Source organism: Cyprinodon tularosa, unplaced genomic scaffold, assembly GCF_016077235.1.
Source record: "Cyprinodon tularosa strain WSP-4 unplaced genomic scaffold, ASM1607723v1 ctg94, whole genome shotgun sequence".
Taxonomy (NCBI): Eukaryota; Metazoa; Chordata; class Actinopteri; order Cyprinodontiformes; family Cyprinodontidae; genus Cyprinodon; species Cyprinodon tularosa.
Window position 1 is genome coordinate 105,057 of NW_024039718.1, and position 23,450 is coordinate 128,506.

The 23,450-nt window shown below is 37.9% G+C and overlaps 1 protein-coding gene across 2 annotated transcripts in view; it reads right to left on the reverse strand.

The window, feature by feature from the left end:
• The window catches only part of LOC119776539 (filaggrin-2), a 122,411-nt gene that overhangs the window by 51,570 nt on the left and 47,391 nt on the right, over positions 1-23,450 (reverse strand). For both annotated transcript variants that reach the window (XM_038274988.1, XM_038274989.1), the window contains exons 4-6: positions 7,839-8,011; positions 1,697-1,726; positions 159-275 (exon numbers count right to left, since the gene is read on the reverse strand). In XM_038274988.1, the coding sequence (XP_038130916.1) occupies positions 159-275; positions 1,697-1,726; positions 7,839-8,011 (320 nt within the window). The remainder of the gene's footprint in view (positions 1-158; positions 276-1,696; positions 1,727-7,838; positions 8,012-23,450) is intronic.

Sequence of the window (23,450 nt, forward strand, 5' to 3'; positions counted from 1 at the left end):
GCAACTGTTGGTGTAACTAGAACTTCCTGTCTCCTGGTGTTTACTAGACAGGACTGAAGTGACATTATGAGGTTAGGCTTCTGCTGGATTTCTACAAAAGAAGGAAAATCTATTTTTTTTTAACTCTATCTATAACTAAACTAAACTACGTTTCGCACCTTTCACAGAAGCACCAAACGGATTATGTGCAACAGCCTGCGACCCATCAGCCTCAGAGATGATTATTGTATCAGTTCCGGGTTCAGCTTCAACTTCATCTTCAGCTCCTTTCCTGTCTTCATTTACAGAAAAAGGAAACAAACCGTCTTTAGGTAGTTTTCAAAGTAATACCAATGAATCTTTCATTGACAAATCTGAACCTGTCCACAGCAGGGCGAATAACCTTCATGACTGAGATGTTTTTCTCTGGTTAGTTAAAAAATTATATAGGTTTTTAAAAACTGCTTGAGGCATATTTGTGTGAATTGGATATCTAGTGATTATTGAATATGATGACAGAGAGGCCCACTTTATACTTTGAACTCTCACTTTCCTGTTAAAATGGAAAATTATTTATTTTCCCTTTACTTTAAGGAACATTAAAATTGAGTTCCAATAAAATAAAATAAAGATACTGTTTTGAATGAACTATTAGTGAATTACTGCTTTAGCTATACCCAGGATCTTCTTGTTTTGAACTATGTTGCTGTTAATGCAGATGTTTTTTTTTACTTTCTGGTTGAACAGAAGTGTGAAACTATTTTGAGTCCCAAAGTCAAATTTCTTTCAAGGCCATAAGAAAGATATCACATTGAAAAATCCTCAGAGCAGTGATTTAAAATTGAAATTGTGCGAGTTTAACAACACAGAAGATTTCAGCTATAACCACACCATCGATACACTATATTTCTTTGACTGATTAGTTATTATTTGCCTCCCCCCCCAAAAAAAAAAAAAAAATCAATCAGTTGTTTTGGTATCAAACAAGCTTTTAAAGAGCAGTCATCTGTCCTCCTGCAGTATAACCCAATTGTTAGGTTTATCCATGCATGGATCAGTCCTTTACAGTACTGGGCCATGTGGGGAAAAGCCCGGCGCTGTCAGGGTAGATGTTGCCACTTTGCCGATCGTTTTTGTCTAACAGCTCGGAGGCTGAGAGCCTCTCCACAGAGAGAATCCCTAATCAAATTCCCTTTTATTCCTGGCTTCCCTCACTCCTCACCCAGAATCACGCTGCATTACAACAAACTAACATATGCCCACATCCTTATCTCCAGTTGCTCCTTCTGTTGTCCCTCAGTTCTGTGTGCTGCTCCATCCAGGACATACGCAAAACCCCCTCTGATCCCCATTCCTTCAATCCATCAACAACAACTGTCATTAGTCTAAATATTAAAAAGCAGATATGTGGAAGAATTCCTTCTGTGCAGGTTAGTGAGATGTTCTGTGATGAAAGGATGTGGCGACGGAGAGATTTATTAATAATGAAGCTCTGAGGGCTCACCAAGTGTAGGGATGCGGGGGAAAAGAAATGAGCAACTGGAGAGAGCCAGCTGAACATCACAGGGGAGAGAGGTGGAGTTTAGCAGCAATACAGATGGAAAAATAGATGGGTAACAAAAAAAATTCAGTGCAACAGAAAGAGATAAGAAGCGAGCTGGGACAAGAAATAGAAATGAGAACCAAATCTTCTGCTTTGCTTTGCATTATTACTTACTAGAACCGGAGGGCGAACCAGCAATTGCACCTGAAAGAGAATAAGAAAGGGAAGAGGAGATGAGAACTTGTTTATTTATGCATTCAATTTGCCTAAAGACTTGACTCTGCCTCATTTATCAGACTCAGGTGGCAGAAGGCTGTTAAGAAAAATAAGGGTTGCAGAGGACCACCACTCATCGTCCCTGAGTAATAAAAGGATTTGAACTGCCTCCCTCTTGTCCCAAATCTGACTGTCTCACTGTATCTTCGGTTTATGCTTTCTTGCAAAGTGCATATCCACTTAAGTTTTTTCAAATAAAGCTTATTTTTTGATTAACATAAATGTAGTCCTACACTATAGAGTATTATGATTTCTGTCTTAACCAAGCTTTGGCTGTTTTATTTCATGATACAACCTGGAGAAGGCCGCAAGCATTTTAATGCTTAAAAGCCACAAATTGAATCCAGAAGTTTAAAAAAGCAGGGATGAGGTCTGAAGGTGTGTGTCAGTCCTGATATAAGTGAGATAGCAACAACAGCATAACGGGGAAAAAAGGCAGACAGCTTTAAGCAGTAAGGGCACACACAGAAGCATCTCTGCTGGTGTTTTTGGCTGTCTCTTTAAGTGCATAAAGAGTGTGTCAGTGTTAAGGCAGAAAACTGGGGAGGGGCTGCCCTAGATTATTATTTTATCATAGCTAGCTCCTGAGGCTGGTTACTCCCTCCAAAAGGATTTCCTGCCCACACACCACTGTGCTGTCGCACAGCCCTGCTCTCTGCAAGGAGGTCAAAGAAACTCTTTGAGCTTTGTATCCTCATCATCTTTTATACTCTTCTTTTTTTTAAATCTTCTCTTTTGCTGGGGGTTATGCATATACCTCTTAATTTATTAAAGGTCATTTAAAAAAGTTAATCTCAATCTTTCCAAAAATCATTTTAGAGAAAAGACACTGCATGTCAGCTGTTGTTAGATAAGAAAATTTGAGCAGCAAATTAGCTGTGGAAATACAATAAAAGAATCCTTTACACCACAGCAAGACATCAGTGTTCCAGCTGTCTGCAGACAGTTACTGCCAACAAATGAAACAAAGTACACAGGAACAAAGTTTGTCTAAGGTTTGATTTACAGACGATTCATCTAATCTTTTTTGGTAACAATCCCTAATTGGTACAAAACCAACAAAATGCATCATGTAAGCAGTTCATTTCATCTGTGGAAAAACATAGAGACTTGATATAATGTATTAGCCTGTCACAGCCATAGCACGTAAACCACAAGTGACTCCGGCCATATTTGGCGAGACCAATCAAAGGCGGGGCTGTATGATGTGTCACTCTCAGTAGCTTTCTTCTTTTCTGCTAGCATAGCAGCAAGATGGAGGCGACAATGAGCAATGCTTTAATAATCCCGTTTCTGTTACCCTAAGTGAGACGGATCTCACTTAGGGTAACTGACAGCTTTAGTGTCACTACTTTTTAAAAAGTAGTCCATGGCATGATTCATGGACAACAAAATTACAAAAATAGTGCGCCACGCTTGGAGTTTTTTTTGCATCTCATCCGTAATTATCTAATTGGTTTTAACCTGATAACACTCACCCTGTTAATCCCGTCTTTGAAATTGAGCTCTACCAGCTCCTTACCAGATGGACACGCTGCATATAGGACGTATCAGCATGGCTGGCCAGCATAATAATCTATAGACTTAACAAACTAATCAATCTTTCTCCATTTTAGCTCTTTTAGAAAGCAGTTAGAGGGTAGGCTGTAAATTACAAATTGTGCATCTCTGATAGTGGCCAATTGCTAGGATGTGGGAAAAAAACTCTCAATATTAATATTATATTAAAACAGTCTGACCTAAATTGGTGTAACTTATAAAAAAATTGTATTGTAAACAATCCTACATTTTTTTAAATTGAAAACTCACAGGAGTTTGAAGAGGCTATATTTCTACCTTCCTCTAGCACCTAGTTGTGCAACAATGCTAATGCTAGTTTTTGCAGTAAAAAGAATTTAAACAGAAACTACAGGAGAGGGAAAGGTGTATAAAAGGAGCATGGGATTGCCATATTTGAAAGCTGACACAAACACATTATAAGCATGCAGTTCATGCCCACTGCCTGGCCAAAAAAAAAAAAAATTACTCCTCTTGTTTGCTGCTTTAGCTTTTTTTTTTTTTTTTTTTAGCTCTTTGTTCACTTTTTTGTGTAAACTTGAGCATCAACGACTGAAAAGAGTCCTTTTAAATCTAACCGGAAAAGAAAGCCTTTGTTCAAGGAGTTGAAAAGAGTATAAAAAGTGGGAGCGAATAGTATATGCTGTCAGATTGCCGTATGCTCAGGTTTTTATCTAACCCAAATTATTTCTGACTCAGAATTTGTTTTCAATGTTTTCTATGATTTCAAACATAAAAACAAAATGTAACAAAAATGAAATTCCTGAACACATGTTTTTCAATACTAAAGTAACTTGATTTAAATTAATATTGACTAATATCGTTTTAACTATTGGGGCTTCTTCTGTCAACATCCTGGAAACTTCAATCATGTCCGGCCATTTCTGCATCCAAGAAATAACAATATAATCGCTGATTTTCTTTTTTCAAAGATAAGATAAATGTGTTTTTCCTGGTCCGGACACTACTGCTAAAATTCAATGTGGGAATAATTCTGTGTTGCACATGTGCACGCATGCGTATTAGAACAATGTATGCTGATCTAACAACATATGCTGTTCTGACAGAACAACTGCTAAGTGTGTATTTAGGAGATTCTTTTCAGAGATGGCGAGCCCTAAAGGGGCAAAAGGGTCTGAAATAGGATGCTTTGGTTGCAAAACGTCTGCTGGACAGGTAAATTATGTCTAATTCTGTAGTAAGTACTCTATTTTTTAAATGAGGAAACATGTATAGTTGAAAATATGTAATGTGATATGTTGGCAACAAAGGATGCGTTCCAGCAAACAGTCGAGAGCAGGGCGATTCTGACAACAAGTTATTTAATCCCAACTGTTGCAATAAGTTGATTCTAATTTCTTAATGAGAGGCAACTGGGTTTAGCCGCAGTGTAGCGGCCAGAAAAAACACATTTATGTGGGTTAGAGCAGTGAACTTGGGCTCTGAGAAGGTTGCATGTAGCTGGTTTAAAGCCCATTGCCTCCACTCTGGGTTCCTGAGCAAAACCCTTAACTCCAAACTGCTCCCGGGCGCCACAAAGATGGCAGCCCACTGCTTCACAAGGGGATGGGTTAAATGCAGAGATAACTTTCTCCAATGTGAGCTCAATAAGTTTCCATTAACAAACAATAATGTCAAATGACACAAAAAGTCAGTCTGTTTCAGAAGGGTCCAATCATGGGAATACAGAGAAAACATCTAAGGAGATTAAAGAAACTAACAAAATTAGGCCAAGAACTGCCCAATAATATTTTTTTTTTAATTAATTTAATGCCCAACACATTATCATAAACTGAAAGTATAGTGGGGACCCATTGTCTTTAATGAAAAAAATGGTCCAGAAAAAAAATTCAGAATGCTCGTAATCTGGGATCACTTAAGTGTGTGACCTTTTTTTTTTGGTGGCAACAGTTTTTGGCGGGGCAGGCAATGTATTTTTCTAAAAAAAAATTTTTCTACTACATTTTTTAACATAATATAAATCAACATTTTATTTTACTTAACTCTTATTTAGTATTTTTTTTATGTATTATTTTTTTCAGTTTTGTGTTATTTGAATTATTAGTGTGAATTAATTAATAATTTTCCCATCGAGGGTATGTAAACTAGGGCTGCAACAACGAATCGATAAAATTGATAAAAATCGACTTTTAAAAGCGTTGGCAACGAATTTAATCATCGATTAGTTGTGTCGCGCGATTAATGCGTCATCCGCCGCCGCCGTCATCCAGGGAAGGAAAAAAAATATGGCGGAGCGAGTCAGCGCCGCATTAGCAGTGTTGCCAACTCAGCGACATTTCAGACCCCTCCAGCGACTATTTTTCAAAAAAGCGACTAGCGACAAATCTGGCGACTTTTTACGGTGTCACTGGCGGGGAGTGTGGCCGTGGGGCGCCTCCCCCATCCCAACCCCTTTCTCCCTCTTCCACAGGAATCCCTCTCAGCGCTGCAGTCAGAGCCGCAGGAATTTAGTGAGGAGTTTACCCTCAGCGTCCAGACTGCAAATGAAGCGCGCATGCGCCAGGATTGACGGCGCAAATTGATCACAATAATTAAAATAGCCTGCGCTTTGTAAAGTAAAAAAAGTCGTAACATGCAACTTTTGTAAAAACAAATGAACATGGCACGGAAGCACCACTGTTATGACGCAGCACCTGAAAAGAAAACACGTTGGAGCCTTCAATGGCAGTGAAGAGAGCTGATCAGCAGGATGAGTAACCGTGTTTGTTTGGTTTTAAAGTGGGGAAACGTTACGTTAGTTTCTCAGGTAGCTCATCTGATGCTTTCCTTACCTTGTTAGTAGGTTACAGACAGTGATAAGGTTGGCTACTTATTTTACTTTTAATTTCATTTGAATTAGCTTAAGCAGCGTTTATATTTTCTTTATAAATAAATTAACTTGCAAATTATGAGGGCAAGGCTTTTAAAGTTTAAATCTTCTGGCAAAGATAAAGAAGATCCTGCAATTTATGGAAGTAAAGCAGAATAAAATCCAGCAAGATCAGTAATATGTCAATTAATTATATGCCACATTCCCATGTAAATATCTGTCTTTGGAGGATGTGTTTTTTAGCACCCCTAGTTCTCTCATTTTTATTCCAAATACGATTTATGATTTGAATCACAGGGCTATTTTTATCTCTATGGTTCAGTATTTTCTCAAGCAACAACCTTAACTGCTATACTTTCCTGTCTTAAAAGGCAGAACTCTTCTAGTCTAAAAAAACTAATTTGTTGAAATGGGGGGACCTATTGTTTGAACCCCTTAGGGGCTTTAAAAACAAAAATGCCTGTCTCTTTTTGCGCTTTATGAAACAAAGTACCCTATATTTTGTGGATGTACAGCTACATTTCTCATGTAAGTTTGCGTAGTTTTAACACAAACATTTATTTTTCATATTGCACCAGTACAGTTAATGAGCAACCTGTACTTGTGTGCTTGTTTGTTCTGTCTAAAATGTTTATTTTGGAATAAAGAGGTTAATATAAAAAATATTTTTTGTCCGATTCATCGATTAATCGAAAAAATAATCGGCCGATTCATCGATTTTTAAAATAATCGTTAGTTGCAGCCCTAATGTAAACCTTTAGGCACAACTGCTTATGTGCATCTCTGAGATCTGCTGCGAGTGCAGGCACATGTGCACACTTGACCTCAGCAGAGGGTAGGGCCCAGGTGTGCTGATCCACACACTGCAGTTCTGCCATGAAGGAAATTAGAATCTTAAGGACACTCTGCAAGTACAACTTGAAATTACAGCCTTTTCTTTAAATTTACAGTTACATGCAAAGCCAATATCTAACTTCCCATTAATGATCACCATTGAGTACAGCTGGTCATTTCTCTTTAGCAGCATCAAGATACTGTTATTCTCTGGCAGCACTCATCCAACTGTCCGACTTTTATAACAATGGAGAAGTTGGAATTGTACCATCAGTTCAAATATTTAAGTGAGTTAATCTGATATCTCTTTGCTTCGGTCATGCTCAAGACCCAAATGCATCCTACAGATAAAAGAAAAAGTCAGATGTGAAAGATCTGACTCTTAAGCTTTAACAACAATACATTTTTTTTGGAAGGATTAGGAACACTGAATCAATCATCAAGCTTGATAGTGGTAAAATAATGCTTTGGGGCATTTTTACACTCAGTGGTTCTGCTGCAGGAGTGGTCAAATATTTAACAAGAATTGCTCCAGGGGTTTGAAGGAGGCTACAGAAAGCATAAAGTTAGGTTGACACATTTCATTTACTTAACTGCTAGTGGAAAACTTTGCATGTTTTGAGTCCATGTTTAGAACTTTGACCATTTATTATGCATTTTTATTATTTAAAATCTGTAATTTCGAAAAACTACATATATATTTTGTCTTATCCGGCAGTGAATATGAGGAAAGTTCTAACCAGAACTACTTCCGCAGCACATGTCTCAACATATGGATTAAGATAATTTCAGTGGTAGGATGCAGAAGGCGGTACGTACAGGTGTTGGGGGTTCCAGTTGGCGGAGGCAGGTAGGAACCTGCTTTCCAGGACTTGGCTTTGAAGCCTTTCTTGCATCGCTGGCAATCTTGCCCGGTGGTGTTGTGTTCACACTGGCACTGGAGGTTCCCTTCAATCAGCAGGCACTGGGAGGCATGGAGGTTACACTTACACCTGTAAGAAGAACCAGAAAAAACAGTCAGCATGTGGAAATGTACACTATGATCCACTAATGCAGCATGTGGGAATGCTATAAATACATCGGTGATTTAAATGGAAATAAAGAATATATATTAAAAATGTACCGACATCTGTTTCAAAAACAGATTGCTGAAACTGCATTTAGAAAAAAACAAACCCTACAAAACTGACTGATTTATGCAATATCTTAAGAAATGTTTCTTTGATGCGATGGTTTATTGTGTTAACAGTCATATTTCCATTTCTAATATATTCATTTCTGCCTCAGAAGTCAGTGACAGAACCACAGCATCCTTTTCCTGTTTTGATGTTTGCTCACACAGTTTGTACAGCTGCCATCCCATCTGATTCTGTTATTTGATTTCACTTGCAGCATTACTTCCTCTACCCACTGAGGGAAGTGAAAAAATTATAGATTTTCTCTTAATTAGTTTATTTAGTAATGGATTGTGAAAATTACACATTTTGCAAATACATATATTGGTCACTTGACAGTAAATCAATATGTACAGTAAAGATTTCAATAGCATCTTTGATTTATTTTAGCATCCAAAAATAATCCAATAAAAGAGTAGCATTTATTTTTTTTCTTTACACCGAGGATCCTCAACCTTTACTGAATGGCACAGATCTGATTTTTACATTCTACATTTTCAACAGAAAGTGAACACCACATCCTTTTTATTATATTGGCTCAGAGATTAAATACAAAATAACTAAATATGTATGCAAAATTGTAAACACAATCAATTACTGTTCCTAAATTACAGCTTTTAAAACCCAAGATTGCACAACTCGAGTAAAATATGACAGGAAACAGATTCATCAAAACAGCAGAGATTATACCTGTTCAGAGATGGAGAGATTAGAAAGCAACCTTGAGTGAACAGTCTATTTTTCCTACCATCTTTCTTTTTTGTCACATTCACTTTATTACATGTAACTTAATTTCTGGACATCTATGGTTTGATTTTTTTGCATGTGTGGATTGCATGGATTGTTACATGCATGTTACTTGATACATCTGGTGAAAAATATGGACCTATATACATATATATATATGTTATTGAGAAAAATGGTGGCATGTTCAAAACTTATTTCACCTGCTACACACACACACACACACACACACACACACACACACACACACACACACACACACACAAACACACACACACATATATATATATATATATATATATATATATATATATATATATATATATATATATATATATATATATATATATATATATATATATATATATATATGAAAAAAATAACCTGCCAGTTATTTTTATTACGTTGGTTGGTTAGTAAACAAGTCTTATGAGGCTCCTGAACTAAGGTGTTTTCTGTAATGTTCAGGAAATATTCAGTCATAATTTTATTTAATGGGAAGGTATGTAAACTTTCAGGCACAGCTGCTTATGTGCATCTCTGAGATCTGCTGCGAGTGCAGGCACATGTGCACACTTGACCTCAGCAGAGGGTAGGGCCCAGGTGTGCTGATCCACACACTGCAGTTCTGCCATGAAGGAAATTAGAATCTTAAGGACACTCTGCAAGTACAACTTGAAATTACAGCCTTTTCCAGTTGAGTGACTGGACTCCAATCCAGTTTGTTCCACTGGAGTGAACACCTATCCGTCTGCATCAAATATTCAAAGAATTGCCTCTGTATTCTAGTCAAGATGACTGCTTCAATTTTCTTTTCTCACACTAATCTTCGACACTGCCATCTTTCTTTTTTTTAAGCAGAAGTAGTGAGTATTCATCAAGTACAGATCTAATTTTGCAACAACAAATGATAACAAATATTAATCATTAAATGTGGAGAGACTATAATAATGAAAACAGTGTTGATAGAAATATTGTGTCTCAGATCAACAGCTTGATGGTGGTCCCATGAATTACCCCCATCTCATTCTGACAGGACATGCCACAGAAAATCCATCGACCAACAAAGCCTCATTTCCTGCCGGCCTTCTGAAGGACAAGCGCTGTCCACTTAGGGAAGACTGAAATTGGAAATCTCTTTTTTCATGACGAAAACAGTCCGTATGAGATAGTGAATGTGTGTCAAATGAGACAGGTGTGTGTATGTGCGGTTCTACTTCATGAGTTGCATTGGTTTGTGGGTGTAGAAGACAGACAACGGTTCAGGAAAAAACAGACACATTGTGACTGACAGCGTTGAACATATCACTGCTTTTCATCTCCTGAATCTTTGCTGATAAATCTCATCTGTCTCATCTTGAAAGCAGAAGCATTGCTCAGCACACATTCTAAGAGTTGCAGCTTAAATCAATAGTGAAGAATAGAGGTGTTGTGCGAGGCAGTTTGTGTCTTGCAGGTCTAATAAGCGGTCTCATTCAGCGGTCCTGCCTGTTAAATTGAAGACAAGCACACTTCAGGCTGACATTAACATTAAAAGGCAAAGGGGTCTGGAATTTTGTTACAAACCCTCAAAACTCATCAACAAAAATCATACTCATTTAATTTTTTCATATTTTGTTATGTTATAAACACATTATACCTATAGTGAAACATGGTGGTGGAAACATCATGCTGTGAGGATGCTTTCCTGTAGCATTGACAGGAGAGCTATTAAGGTGGATGAATGAGTATGTATGAATGACACACTTTTCATATATCTATTTGTAAAAGTATACCAAAAAAAAAAAGGTTAAATTTTCTCTTACTTCTCAATTATGCAGTATGTTCTACCGGAGAAAGGGTTCAAGGAGAATGAATAATTTTGCAAGGCCGAGTTAGTAATTAGAAACATGTAAGTCGCACTTGGTCATATCCCCTTGACCTGATTTTCTGACCTTAACCTAACAAATACTGCCGATGAAGACCACAAGTACTTTCAGCCTTGCACTCCTTCCGCATGAATGATGTGACACTCTGACTTCTCGAGTTATATATCTCTCTGCTCTCACTCTTGCATTTGACAGGTTGCTCTGGGATTTTCCCATCCCTCTTTTCAGTCCCTTCACACACAAATAATACATGGGAACAATCATATGATAATGCGCAAGATGTCTGCCTTTGCTGCAAAGTCATCAAAGCAGGAAAGCAGCAACGAGATGAAGGAAGTTAAGATGGGACGGCTGGATCCATCAGAATTGTTTTTAGTTACTTAGTGAGGGAGGAAGCAGATGAAGACAGAGGAGACCAAATGGAGACAGAGTTTTTTTTTCTTTATTATTCAGAGCAGACAGAGTACTCACTCCCCTTTACATTAGAACCCACTCATAAAATAGAGTTTTAATTAGCTGCAGTAATTACAGGACAATGTTTCTGCTCATCAATCTGCTCAGAGCATTTTCTGCCATCAGGGAAGCTGGTTTTTTTAGTTTGTCATGTTTTTTTTTTTTTGCATGAATGCGCATGCACACATGTAGAGGATATTGGTGAGACAATGAATACATGATAGGAAGTGGTCAGAAGCCAAATCAGAAAACAGAGTCAATTATATATATATTTCAGTCCAAAATGATAATAAAAGGAGAGCACATCCAATACATTGATTAAACATGGGCCATATGCTGTATGCTTCAGTGCTCTATAGCTGCTACTTACTAAATACTTATTACGGAAAGGAAAATCAAACAATCAGAGCTCTTACTTTAGGTTGATTAAAGGTATAAAGGAAAATCTTTTATTTCCGGGTGGATCATCTAAATAAGTGGTCCTCCTAATTGTCAATCATTCTGATGATATGTTTACGTAAGGCCATCCTACATGCTCGTCCCGTTAGCTATCTTTTTCTGCGTATGCGCACGTTCAGGCGTATATCTGTGGTGAGCTACGGTTTCAGACAGTCACTGAAGCTCACCTTTCTCCCCGCGGTTCTTTGAAAATGGAGGATGCAGATATATCCCAGAATGCTTTGCGGAGAGAGCTCTCCTCCCAAAGCTTTATTATTTGCTGTCACAGCGGCCTGTCACTTCACACATCGAGTGGAGAGGGCGGGTCTTTAAAAAAACTTGTGAAAATCCTCCACAATACCTTTAATGTGTGTAATCCACAGGTGTGTGTAATTTCTATCAATTAGACCAAGCTGTAAGGAAAAATCTGGAATGTTTTCAGCATCCCTTTAAAATGAAGAACAATGAGGATTCAGTGGTCTACTGCATCATTACCAGGTGTGCTACCTTTCCATGATCACACGATCAGAATATAAAATCAGCATTCTTTCGTTGTTACTTCACTCAAACTAAATGGTAATGGTATCTGTTTTTATTTTTTTTTTTTATGTGGATTGATGCTCCTAAATAGAGCAGGTTCAGCAGGGATTGCTAGCATATTTTTGTTTTGCAGAAAGTGATGAGGGCTTTTATTTTTTCATAGGAGTCTGATGCCGCTTTATTCTGTGCATTAAAAGGAAGATAAGAAATTCTTTAGTCTAATTAAATGCAGATACCAGTAAACAGTGTGGATTATGCTCTCAAATTTAAGGAGCAAAAAAAAAAGAAAAGAAATAGTAATATTCATGGATGATTTCAATTCAGGACTTGAATATATGTACTGTTAAAGAATTGTGTTATCGCCATAGTTATTTACAATAATAGCCTTTATAATGGTACAATACATGTTATTTCTCTTGCAAATCTTGCTGTTTGTCTGAGTCAGTCCCCCATATACTGCATTTTCTAAGTCAGGTTGCCCTAACTGTTTAATGATTTGAAAATGCCTGATTTAGACAGCAGAGAAGCAGCAATTATGGGAATAAATAAGAAGAAAGATAAACAAACATCAAGAGGGAGTCATGTGGTGACGGAGTCTAAAAAAACAGCTGGAAGCATCAGTTAATGGCACTTTATTTGTCTCTTTGCTGCAGCCTATGAGCATTCCTCCATTGCTCACCAGGGACACAGCTATCACTCACTTTTTTCTTGCAACAATTCCTGCTGACTTTTGTCCAAAATTCGTTCTTCTGAAACCGTCCTATGCACATTGGCTTTCCGTTTATCCTTCATTTTCTTCTTAGACTCACACGTATCAGTTTGTGTGGCCACAGCCTTTTAGCTCTTGCTTCTTCGCTGCACAAGTGTTCTCTGAGCAGTGCATTGGGTAAATTGGGTTGTGGATGTGTGCTTGAGAAGAGAGGTCTGACGAGAGAATAGAGGGGATTTAGATGATACGGAGGGCTGAGCAGTCAGTACAGCAGAGATTAGGGCAGCTGTGTCAAAGCCATGACAGTCTGCCTGCCTCCGTGCTTGTAGTGATGAAACTCAGAGGTAGAACAGGGGAAGGATCTGTGTTTGTGTGCTCTAACCTGCAATGACAGATTGTATGGAAGCGGCTCTGACCCAACAGGAGGTCTCCCTCCTCAACTCCATTTAATCAACCGTGTGGAAAAAGTGTGGAATGGAAGGACGATTCCACACTTTTTACAGCTCCTTCCTCTGGAAATAAAGAAACTCACAATAGGCTCTACAGCCTCCTGTAGTAACACAAGGCGTTGAGTCTAATGAGCACAAAGTCCTATGGCCTTTGTAAGGGAAAGGAAGGCTTAGAACCAAACTAGGGCTTGCTGATGACACACTGGCCAACTTGTCTTTGTGTTCATCCATCCATTTTCTAAGTCCATTCTTTCATATCCAGGGTTGAGAGGAATTACACTGGGTTCAAATGAAGAAAAATTAACATTGAGCCCCCTGGTGAAGATATAAGCTTGAAATAGTGGTTGTTATAAAACCATGGAGACTCCGTTCTTCACTGAAGACCTCTAAAATCAATGTTTAGAGATGTCCTTTGTTATCTTGAACAGTGTACATCGTGTCAAGTATAACAGGTTTTAGTCAAGACTAGACTTTGAAACGCTATTTTGTTGGGGACTTTTTAATATTTGGTTTGATTTTAGGTTAGGCCAAGTTTAGGTGCTTCACTTGAAGAGAAAGCGGCCACTGGATGTCAACATATTTATCTCTCATAGAAACAGCAATCCATGCATAACAATCTCTAAATTCCCAGACAAACTAGTGTGGAGTTAGGAAGCTGAGGTAGAGGCAAATTTAGCAAAAAACAGATTTATTTGACATCCACAGACGGAGAGAAAAGCTCGAACTTGGGCAAGCTCAGCACACACATTTATTCTGCACAAATCCCAACACACACACTCTCCCTTGGAACTATCCAACCCCTGCATAAAGAACTTTCTCACACACGAACATTGTTTATTCCCCAAAACAACTTCAGTTAATCAAGAACATTCCCTGTTAGGATAATATGTCTTTCACTGGCCAGATAAACATTTTACAACAGCTACCTTCCATTCACGGCACAAAGCAGGGTGAGGAAACTTATCTTTTATCACTCCCAGCTTTCCTTTCACCCCAATTAGGCCAAGGAAAAAACATGCTTTCATACTAGTCAAATAATAAATTGTTCATGATAAAATATTTCTGTAAATCTAAGATTATATAATGGAAATTAAGCATCAGCGCTTCACCTGAACCACCTGTGGTGTCCCTCGTTCAGCTCCAGGCAGATAACTTTCACCCACCTCAATGCCATCTTCCCACTCCTTCTGATATTACTCTCAGTCCAACTCATCATCTGGCTTATTCCAAAGACTACTCTCATCCTTTTCTAGGTTGTTCATGTAAGAAAATCTTGTTTCACAGCATTGAAGTCTTCTGCCAGCACCCGAGTGTCAAAGAATCTATTCTATTTCTTTATCTGCTTCTGTCTCCTTGAACTCCAGTCGGCCACAGTAGAAGGCCGCTCACACTGAGCCTGGTTCTGCTGGAGGTTTCTTCCTGTTAAAAGAGAGTTTTTCTCTCCACTGTCACTACATGCATGCTCAGTTTGAGGAATTGCAGAAAATCAATGAGTCCTCGCAATCAGCTGGTTTTCCTTCAATAGAAATACGTTGAAGAATATGATTGTGCTACCTGTATAAATAAACTGAATATTTTTCTAATTGTAGCTTTTCTCTGCGTGAGTCTCTCCAGGTTGAAATACCAGTTACTGCAACATCAGATTATACAAGTCAAGTAAAAGATACCTTTTCATATTATTTTTGAAAATAATAACTTGTGTAACTGATTTCCTGTGATAAAATGTCCCCTTGATTATATGTAGAATTGCGTTTCTAACCAGTAAATTGTGTTTTTTTTGTGTTCAAAATGTCATAAACCCACTAAGGATGTCCCAGTGTAATATTAAAATCAGGAAGTGGTCCTGCATCAGCCAATAATTAAAAAGCAGAATAAGGAATATTTGAACTTGCATGTAATATCTCTAATATAGGCATGCTGATGAAATCACTTTGTTCTGTTTTCTAGTTAAAGGTGTCTTATTTCATCTAGTACAACTACCTCTATAACTATGTGTTTTTCTGCAGCTGTTCTGTAAGATTTATCTGATAAAGGCCTTTTTTTTTCTATAATACTGAATCAAAGTCAAACATCCAATTAAACTGTTTGTGGGAGATTTGTTTTTAACTTTTAAAATACTGATCAAGACAAAATGATTTCAAGCTCATTCATTATTTTACAAAACCCATCAACAGTGATCTAGAAGTCTGCCCATGAATTAGTTGGTCACGTTAGCCTGGAAGAAAAAGGAAGAATTACCACAGACTCTGTACTTAAACGCGGTAGAGGGAGTTTATATGAAGTAGAGATCAATGATCAGCTCCACGCCTTATTGGCTTAAACTGAGGTCTTTATCACCATGTCTCCTCCTACTTCCTTTCCGCTGCCTTACCTCATAAATTCAGAGCAGCTAATTGGACATGACTGCGTTTATGTTCCAGCCTCATAAATTTCTTTCTCTGAAAGGGAGAAGATCGATTTTCCTCGAGCGCAGCAGTCCGTAGCTGAACGGGGCCTCTTCAAACGTTCGCTCCGCTCTTTACCACCCCTCACCTCTTTTTTTTTTTTTTCAGCACTATCCATCCCCTCATCTGTGCTTCCACTCTCTCTCTCAAGACTAAACAGATAATCTATAACTGACCTGCTCGGCAGGAGTGTGGGGAGCAGGGATTACAGTGCACTGCTTTCCAATACTTTTCTCACTTTCTTCTCAGATTGTTCCAGACTTCCACTTTAGTTTAAACCGAGTTAGAGATTCTCAGCCCTGTAGCAGTCATTCTTTATTGTGGGTAACTAAAAACACAAATGCCTTAGATAAACCTCCCTTTCTTCCCATAATTGATCATTTTTTTCTGTCTTTTTTTTCCTGAGAAAACTCACTTCTCATGGGGAGAAGAAGGCTGTTGGCCAAACAGAGTTTGTGACTGCAGTACCTACTGCACAACAACAGTATTATTTGCAACATTTGGAAGTCAAACTCTAGTAAAAGGTATGTGCAATATATATAAACTGCTGCTATTACAAAACTGTAAGTGACAGTAAAAAAAAAATAAAAAAGATGTTGGACATTTTTTTTAGTCTATGATTAGGATCACTTTCATTTAAAAATGTGAGCCTTATAAAGCACAGAATAAACAACAGGATATAAGTAGTATTTACAAATATGAGTGTCTTATTGTAAATAAATAATAGAGGGAAGGAAGCGTGTAATAGCTTAGTCATCGACTACCCTTGCAGTGAGGTTTTCATCGAGGTCAACAGAGAGACAGGCTGGAGTAAGAAACTGCCTCTGTGTCAGTTTGCTTTTGCCATTAGCGCTCTGTGGCGCCGACCTGAAGGTCAAAGTTTGAACAACATCTAACCAGAATGTGTGGCGTCTGTAGTGATTGTAAGTGCTCTTTCTTTTTACCCCTAGACATCTATAGATCATTAAATGAGGGTGGGTTAGCCTCTTACAACCAAAAATTGCTATTTTTACATGAAGAACTGATCAGATCAGAAATGTTTAATGTAAACATGTCAGACCGAAGATTCTAGTCCGATTCAGTCAGATGGGAAAGAAATTTAATTCCGATTTTGAGAGGTGTTTTTTTCTGATCGCCATTCTGATTGTCATCCATGTACACCCCATTTGGATCTTTGGAGTAATATCACCTCCTCTGCACATGTGTGCAACATCAGCATGACGTTTTTCTTTACTATTGCTACTTTACTAACCTTCATTTTTGGCTCCTGCTCCTCCTTGGTGGAGGAGGTGGCTCTAAATGTAATTAGCAGATGCCATCCTGCCCTCTACCCCTGTAGTAAAGCAGTGTTAGCATATGGTACCGCTGACCGCTGAGGCCTTAACTTAACTAAAATGAAAACCAAAAACAAAAGCATGATGCAACGTAGGTCAATATTGTAAAAAAAAAAAGACCCAAATGAAGAGAAACGTGGGTTTAGCACCATGTTTCCTACCAGCCGGGGCTGGCACAAACGGTAGCTAAAGTCTGATTGAACGCTTGGTACATGTACAGTATACACATGTCATGATCGGATAATTTTAGTGTCCATGGAAACAGAGATTTTGAACTTCCAATCCAGATTTAGATCGGATTGGGGAAATTTTGTGCATGTAAACGTATCTAGAGATGGAGATTGGACCTGTTATGTTTTCTAGATGAATCAAACCACAGAATGATAATTGTGCACAAAACAGACTAAAGGGTGGTGTAGAAAATTACCAGCAGCTTGTTTGGAAGGTTGTTATACAGTCAACAGAGCCTTAGTCTTAGGAACACCTAACACAAAGATTTAACACTGGTTTATGTAGGAGATTACTTAAAAGGATGGCTCCAAGGACCAGAAGTGGTTTGCAGTTAACACAGTGTTGTTGACAATGATGAGAGGAGGCACAGACGGGGTGTTTTCTGGAAGTTTTCCCTAATTCCTGCCATTTTTAGCAGGAGTGATTCAGTGGAACAACCAATCCATCAGTGTATTCTCATTATCAGTTCGTATGAAATTGTACAAAAAGTTATGCACAGTATTTCGTACGTTTTTGACGTTTTTTTCGTCGTAATATGTTGAATCCATCTCCGGTTCGTATGCATATTTATCATTATTCCAGATTCTGCACTAATGTCAGTAGGCGTGTTCACATGGATATAGGTATTTGGGTGATTGGAATAAAAATGTGTTACGTAATTACAATAATGGAAATATTGAGATTGGATTGAGATTAATGATAATAAAATTAGGTAAATATATTCTGATTAAGAGGGTAGTTTGTTCCAATCCAAAATCCAAACATCATCCATCAAAAACACTTCTTCCAGGAAACTTCGTTAAATTAAAGCTTTCCAGAAAGTATCCTACAATTTACAGGACCAGTTTTAAGATTTCTAAGTAATTGTTATTGTGCAACATTAAACTCTAAACTGATGACATTTGGGAGAATGCCATCCCTCCTGCCATCGTTACTCTTATAGTTGTGATATTAAGTTACCCAAGGAGTTCCAGAAGGTCAGTCTTTGTTGCCCAAGTTCTAGATCAACCAGATTGCATTTAAGTTAGAACGGCTTTAGTAAGCCCCAAATGTGTAACATTATTATATTATTATGGTGGGACAGTAAGGCAAAAAGCAGCTGTTCTGATATGACTCTTTGATTGTTTGACTCTTGGCATTTCACCATTCCATTTAAAGTGACGATTTATTGACAAAACCTAAAGGAAATCAAATCTTTTGTCATTCATAATTCACTGTGGAAGTATTTTTTACAGTGAAGAATACCTGTTGTTAGGTAAATCCCATACTTGTCAGATGAATAAAAATAATGCGATAGGGGCTTAAAGACAGTTTTACCAGGTGTGCAATCCAAAAAGAAAAAGTTTTTTTTTTAAATGTGTCAACAAAAAATCAGCTGAAGAACTGACTGGCAAAAGAAGTTATCCAAACTTAAAAGAAAAAAGCCAAAAGTAGCCCAAAGATTGTGCGTCTGTAAAATATTTTGGCTTTAAAGAGGATAAAGATAATGAATAAAATATGTAGTTACGTAAAAACTCAGGTACCTGAACAGTCTTAAATAAACATAGGTCTTTAAACCAATTACTGATTAAAGTACCAGTGAAATGTCATAGTGTATTGGTGCATCACATATAGCAAATGCAGTTTAACATCAAACAGTGGTGCTTTACTGCTGATCAGTTATAGTTCAGCTGTCCAAACTGAAAGTAACAGTGAATGTGTTAACAAAGCCCGCTCACAAGCCCCACCTTGCTCTTTTAATCATACTATCCGTTCCGAGTTTTCCATCCGATGTCGTTTCTTTTCTTCCTGTCTCTAGGTGCCTCGGTTTGGTTATTGGTTTTATCATGAGACCAAAACAATATCATAGCTGAAAAAATGACCATTATTTACTCTGTGGTTTGAAAATTGTCTTTTTTGCTCTGCTTTTGAAGGTACAGATCTTAGAGTGCAGCTCTGTCTGTATTGTTTTTGATCTGAAAGCCTGATAACTGGGTTAGCCAAACTGATACCAAGACTTTGTTTTTAATTTTCTTTTTTTGGATTGATACCAAGACTATACTCAAACCGTCCCAACCCTACGCCACACAGAAATTTAATTGTTTTGTTTAAAGGACCCTTCAGAATAAATTTAAAACTGACTCTGGTCAAAGTTTGACTTTTTTATTAAATGTTCAATATTGTGGTCACATTGTTATGACTGATGAACACAAATTTGAGTTAATTTGTATTCATTTTACAGCAGGACAAAACTTTTATTTATGTTCCAAAATATTTTAATCTTTTATCAATTTGTTAGGTTTTGCATTGCACCTACAGCTCTCCATCAGTAGGGGTCCTTACAACCAGTGAACCTTTCTTTTCAAAGACTTTCTTTAAGACTGTTAACATGAAAATAAGAGGCCAAAAAAAGTGTGTGTGTCCTGTTCCTATAAATACAACACACACAAAACCAGTGGTTTTACTTGTTAAATACATTTAATGTCAAGGGGAGCTGGTGGATGTCTTTGGCGTCAGATAAAACATTGAGAGATGCGTCAAGCAAAAAGATGTCTTAAATTATTCAGATTGGAGGGATGACCTTGACTGTCTTTGCAATCCACACCTTGTGTGTCTTTGTAGCCTGTGTGTGCAGTACGGATGCTGGACGATGAATGTGTGAACTCCCTGGTGTGTTTTGGGGATAATTCTTTATTTTAGCACAGCATGCACTCAGTAAGGAAGTGCCTCAGTCTGTGACCGTGCACTTTAATGTGGGATAGATGGAGGGACAAGGAGAGACTTTGTGGGACTAAGCTTACAGGTAAATTATTTACACAGCATAAAATAAATGGCTATTGCGTGCCATACTTGTGCTCCAAACTGAGAGCAGCCATGTGATTGGTTGTTTGGGTCATGTAATAGACCAGCAGGCAAACCAGGCCTTGCTTTGAGGTACCCATTCTCTGAAGTAAGCCATGTATGCACAAGACCAAACAGGTAAATAATGGAGCCGGGGCACGTCCTGTTCTGCTATCCAGACCTCAGAGGACTACTCTCATGATTGCAGCAGAGTCTGCTGAGAGTGAGAGAGCTATATATTGAAGCAGTTCAGGTGTGGGTTACATGCCAGCTGTGTACTGTTTTTGCTGGCCTTTGAAAACAACAGGGCAAAGTAATATGCTGCTTTCGGAGAGAAGAATTTCTTTCTTTTTTTGACACCTCCTCTGCATGAAGGTAGGACTTTAATTTAAAGACCACATATAACCATTCTTCTGAAGATTGGTATAAATTTAAATACGAAATGGATTAAACTCTGTTTGGGTTTTTTTTGTACAGAAAAGCAAAGCAAGCTGTAAAGCTTGACTTTGATGATCTAAGACTTTTTCTTAAAGAAGGATTACAGAGTTTTCTAACGATACTGACACTTGTGGACAAAACATAGAACTGCAGTGCTCTTCTGCTCATTCTCGTAACTCACGTTGAAATTGAAAAGGTTTTTTTTCACCTTCTATGGAGTTGCTATTGGTGTCTGAGTTGAGCTGGATGTTAGTCGCTTCTAAGGATCCACAAAATCTATATTGAATGGAACACTTCGTTTGTTTACTGAGTTGGAACCATTTAACATGGACGCTCTTCACGTCACATCTGCAGAAACAGCGCTGGAACTTCTTACCTTAAATACATTCAGGAAAAAATAGGCTACATGCTTACAGAGGTGTTGTTGCTGAACTACTGAGGTGTCGATCTGCTATTTTAAAAATATTGTTCAGTTAAAATTTACATAATTCCTCTTTTAAGATTTTAATGAGAGGCTGCATGGGCTACTAAGGCTCTCAGTTTGTGCATTGCATTGTGGGTTGCTGTGGTATTTGCCAATTTATGAGCAGTTGCATTGGATGCTTAGGTCAAATCAAACCAAGACAACTTTTTTTGTTCTTCCTTTTTATTCCATTTGCAATAACGTTTATGATTTAAGTAAAGGCTTTTGGATGTAAATGGGATTAATTTGAGAGTGTGTCACCTTGTGTTTAAATTTTGATAAATTGATAGTAACTAATTCGTAAACATAATAACTAGCACCAAAGGTGTGTGTTAATATATAAGTACAGGTTCATCCTACATTTTTACAAGCATGTAGATTCTTAGTATAGAAATACTGTAACCTTATCTCATTTATTTTAATAAGCCAACATATGCATCACCAAAATCCCATACTGTTAGATCATCTCCTTCTATATATAAATAACACCAGTAAGGACATTTTAAGGTTGAAAACATCCAACAAAAGGATCCAATGTTCATCACACCTGCCTTAGTCTATGTTTAGGCTAATGGGGGAATGTGGGATGCTGAGTAAAAGCACCATATCAGCAACTCCACCCCATGATACTAATGAAAAGCTGTACTTAGAATATTTCCTCACTGAAATGTATCACCCATTAATGAAGGCACCATCTGAAGTGAATGACCACTGAGAAGGCTCACCCTGCAATGGGACGGGGTTGATAATTACAGATCTCACATAAACTGTAATAGTGATGCAAGGGGAGTAATGACACAGACATTGTCTTACTGAGGCAGACATGTCGATGCATTTCAATGCCACTTCCACTGAGGACGGTCCCAGCCCTGGTCTGTCTAACCCTGAATGTCCTGAAATCACCATAAAACTGCGCTTGATATTAAAGTGTAACCTCCCTGCAGACTACTTACTGCTGCTGAATTTGTTTTAATGAACACTCTTACAAAGAGTAACACCTGGGGTGAGAGGAAATTGGGTGTGAGATGGAGGGAGAGGGGTTGTTATAAGTTCTCTTATTTAAGATATGAACAAGGAGAAAGTAGTAATGGGAGAAGGGAGGCAATGGGAGGAATAAAAAAGTGATGAAGAGGCAGAAATGCTAGGACGGGATGGGATTTGTTGGGAGATCCTTCCTGTTCTCTGTTCCCCCACAGAGCTTCGAAACCCCCTAAGGGTGTTATAACTCTGCGGGATATCTGTATCAGCTTCTTGTTTATGTAGAAGACTAAAAAAAGCAGCGATTATAGATAAGAACCAGAGTCCATGCAGGATTTCTGCGCCTCTCAGATCTCTCAATTAACAAATGCATGTTTGAAAGCAAGGCTATTTATTTAAATTGCTTAGGGGGCAAAAATTACAGAAACTAAGCACTCATGGGCTGGTCATCCAGCAGTTTTAATCATCATGTGAACAGAAACAAAAAAAAAAAAAAAAAAACACACACACGAATTAAAGAGATCTTTTACAGTTTAAATTTGTTTATTTACCTACTTGAATCGTAAATGAAATAAGGCAGAAATTATAGTGTAATTAAAAATTGCTTTTCTCTGCAGCAGCAGTAAAGGTATTCCAGTGTGACACAATATTTATTTGGAGCATATTACAATAATATTCTGGTGATTTGCAAAACCCTTCCAACTTCTAACTTTTATTGAATCTGTTTTGTTAATACTGGAGAGAAATGCACTGCTGTTCTGCCTAATTTTAATGACAACGTTATTGAAACTGGATTTAGGTTTGTGAGAAAATAAACTTTCAAGTGAGAACCAGAAGCAGGCCTCTCTCAGATGATCATTTTTTCACTGCAGTCATTTGTGGTCTGGACTAAAGACATCCTCAGTTCCTAAGTGTCTTGGGCTCCACCAGTTTAATACTGCTACTCTGATGTCTAATATTTTTACAGATTTAAAGATGCAGACTCAAACAAACCTACAACTGTTGGCTTGACAGAACCACCTTCAAATTTTTGTACAAATTAAATTCTTTGTTTGAATAACTTGTGTGAAATGATCTCTAAGCTCTAAAACACACACAGAAATACAAGCTGAGAGAAAACACCCAATACTGTTCAGGGCTCTTTACTCCCATTGTTTAATATTAAAGCTTAATTCCCAAGAGAACTTCGAGGGGAGAATGCCCGGGGAGGAGGAGCCAACTTGGGATCATCCAGAGGACAAGGGTTAATATAATTATCCTACCAAAACCTTGAGACTGAGAGAACATCATTAGTCATAGCGGGTGAAAAGCTACCTGCAGGCCAGGGGAGAGGCAAAGAAAGGAGGA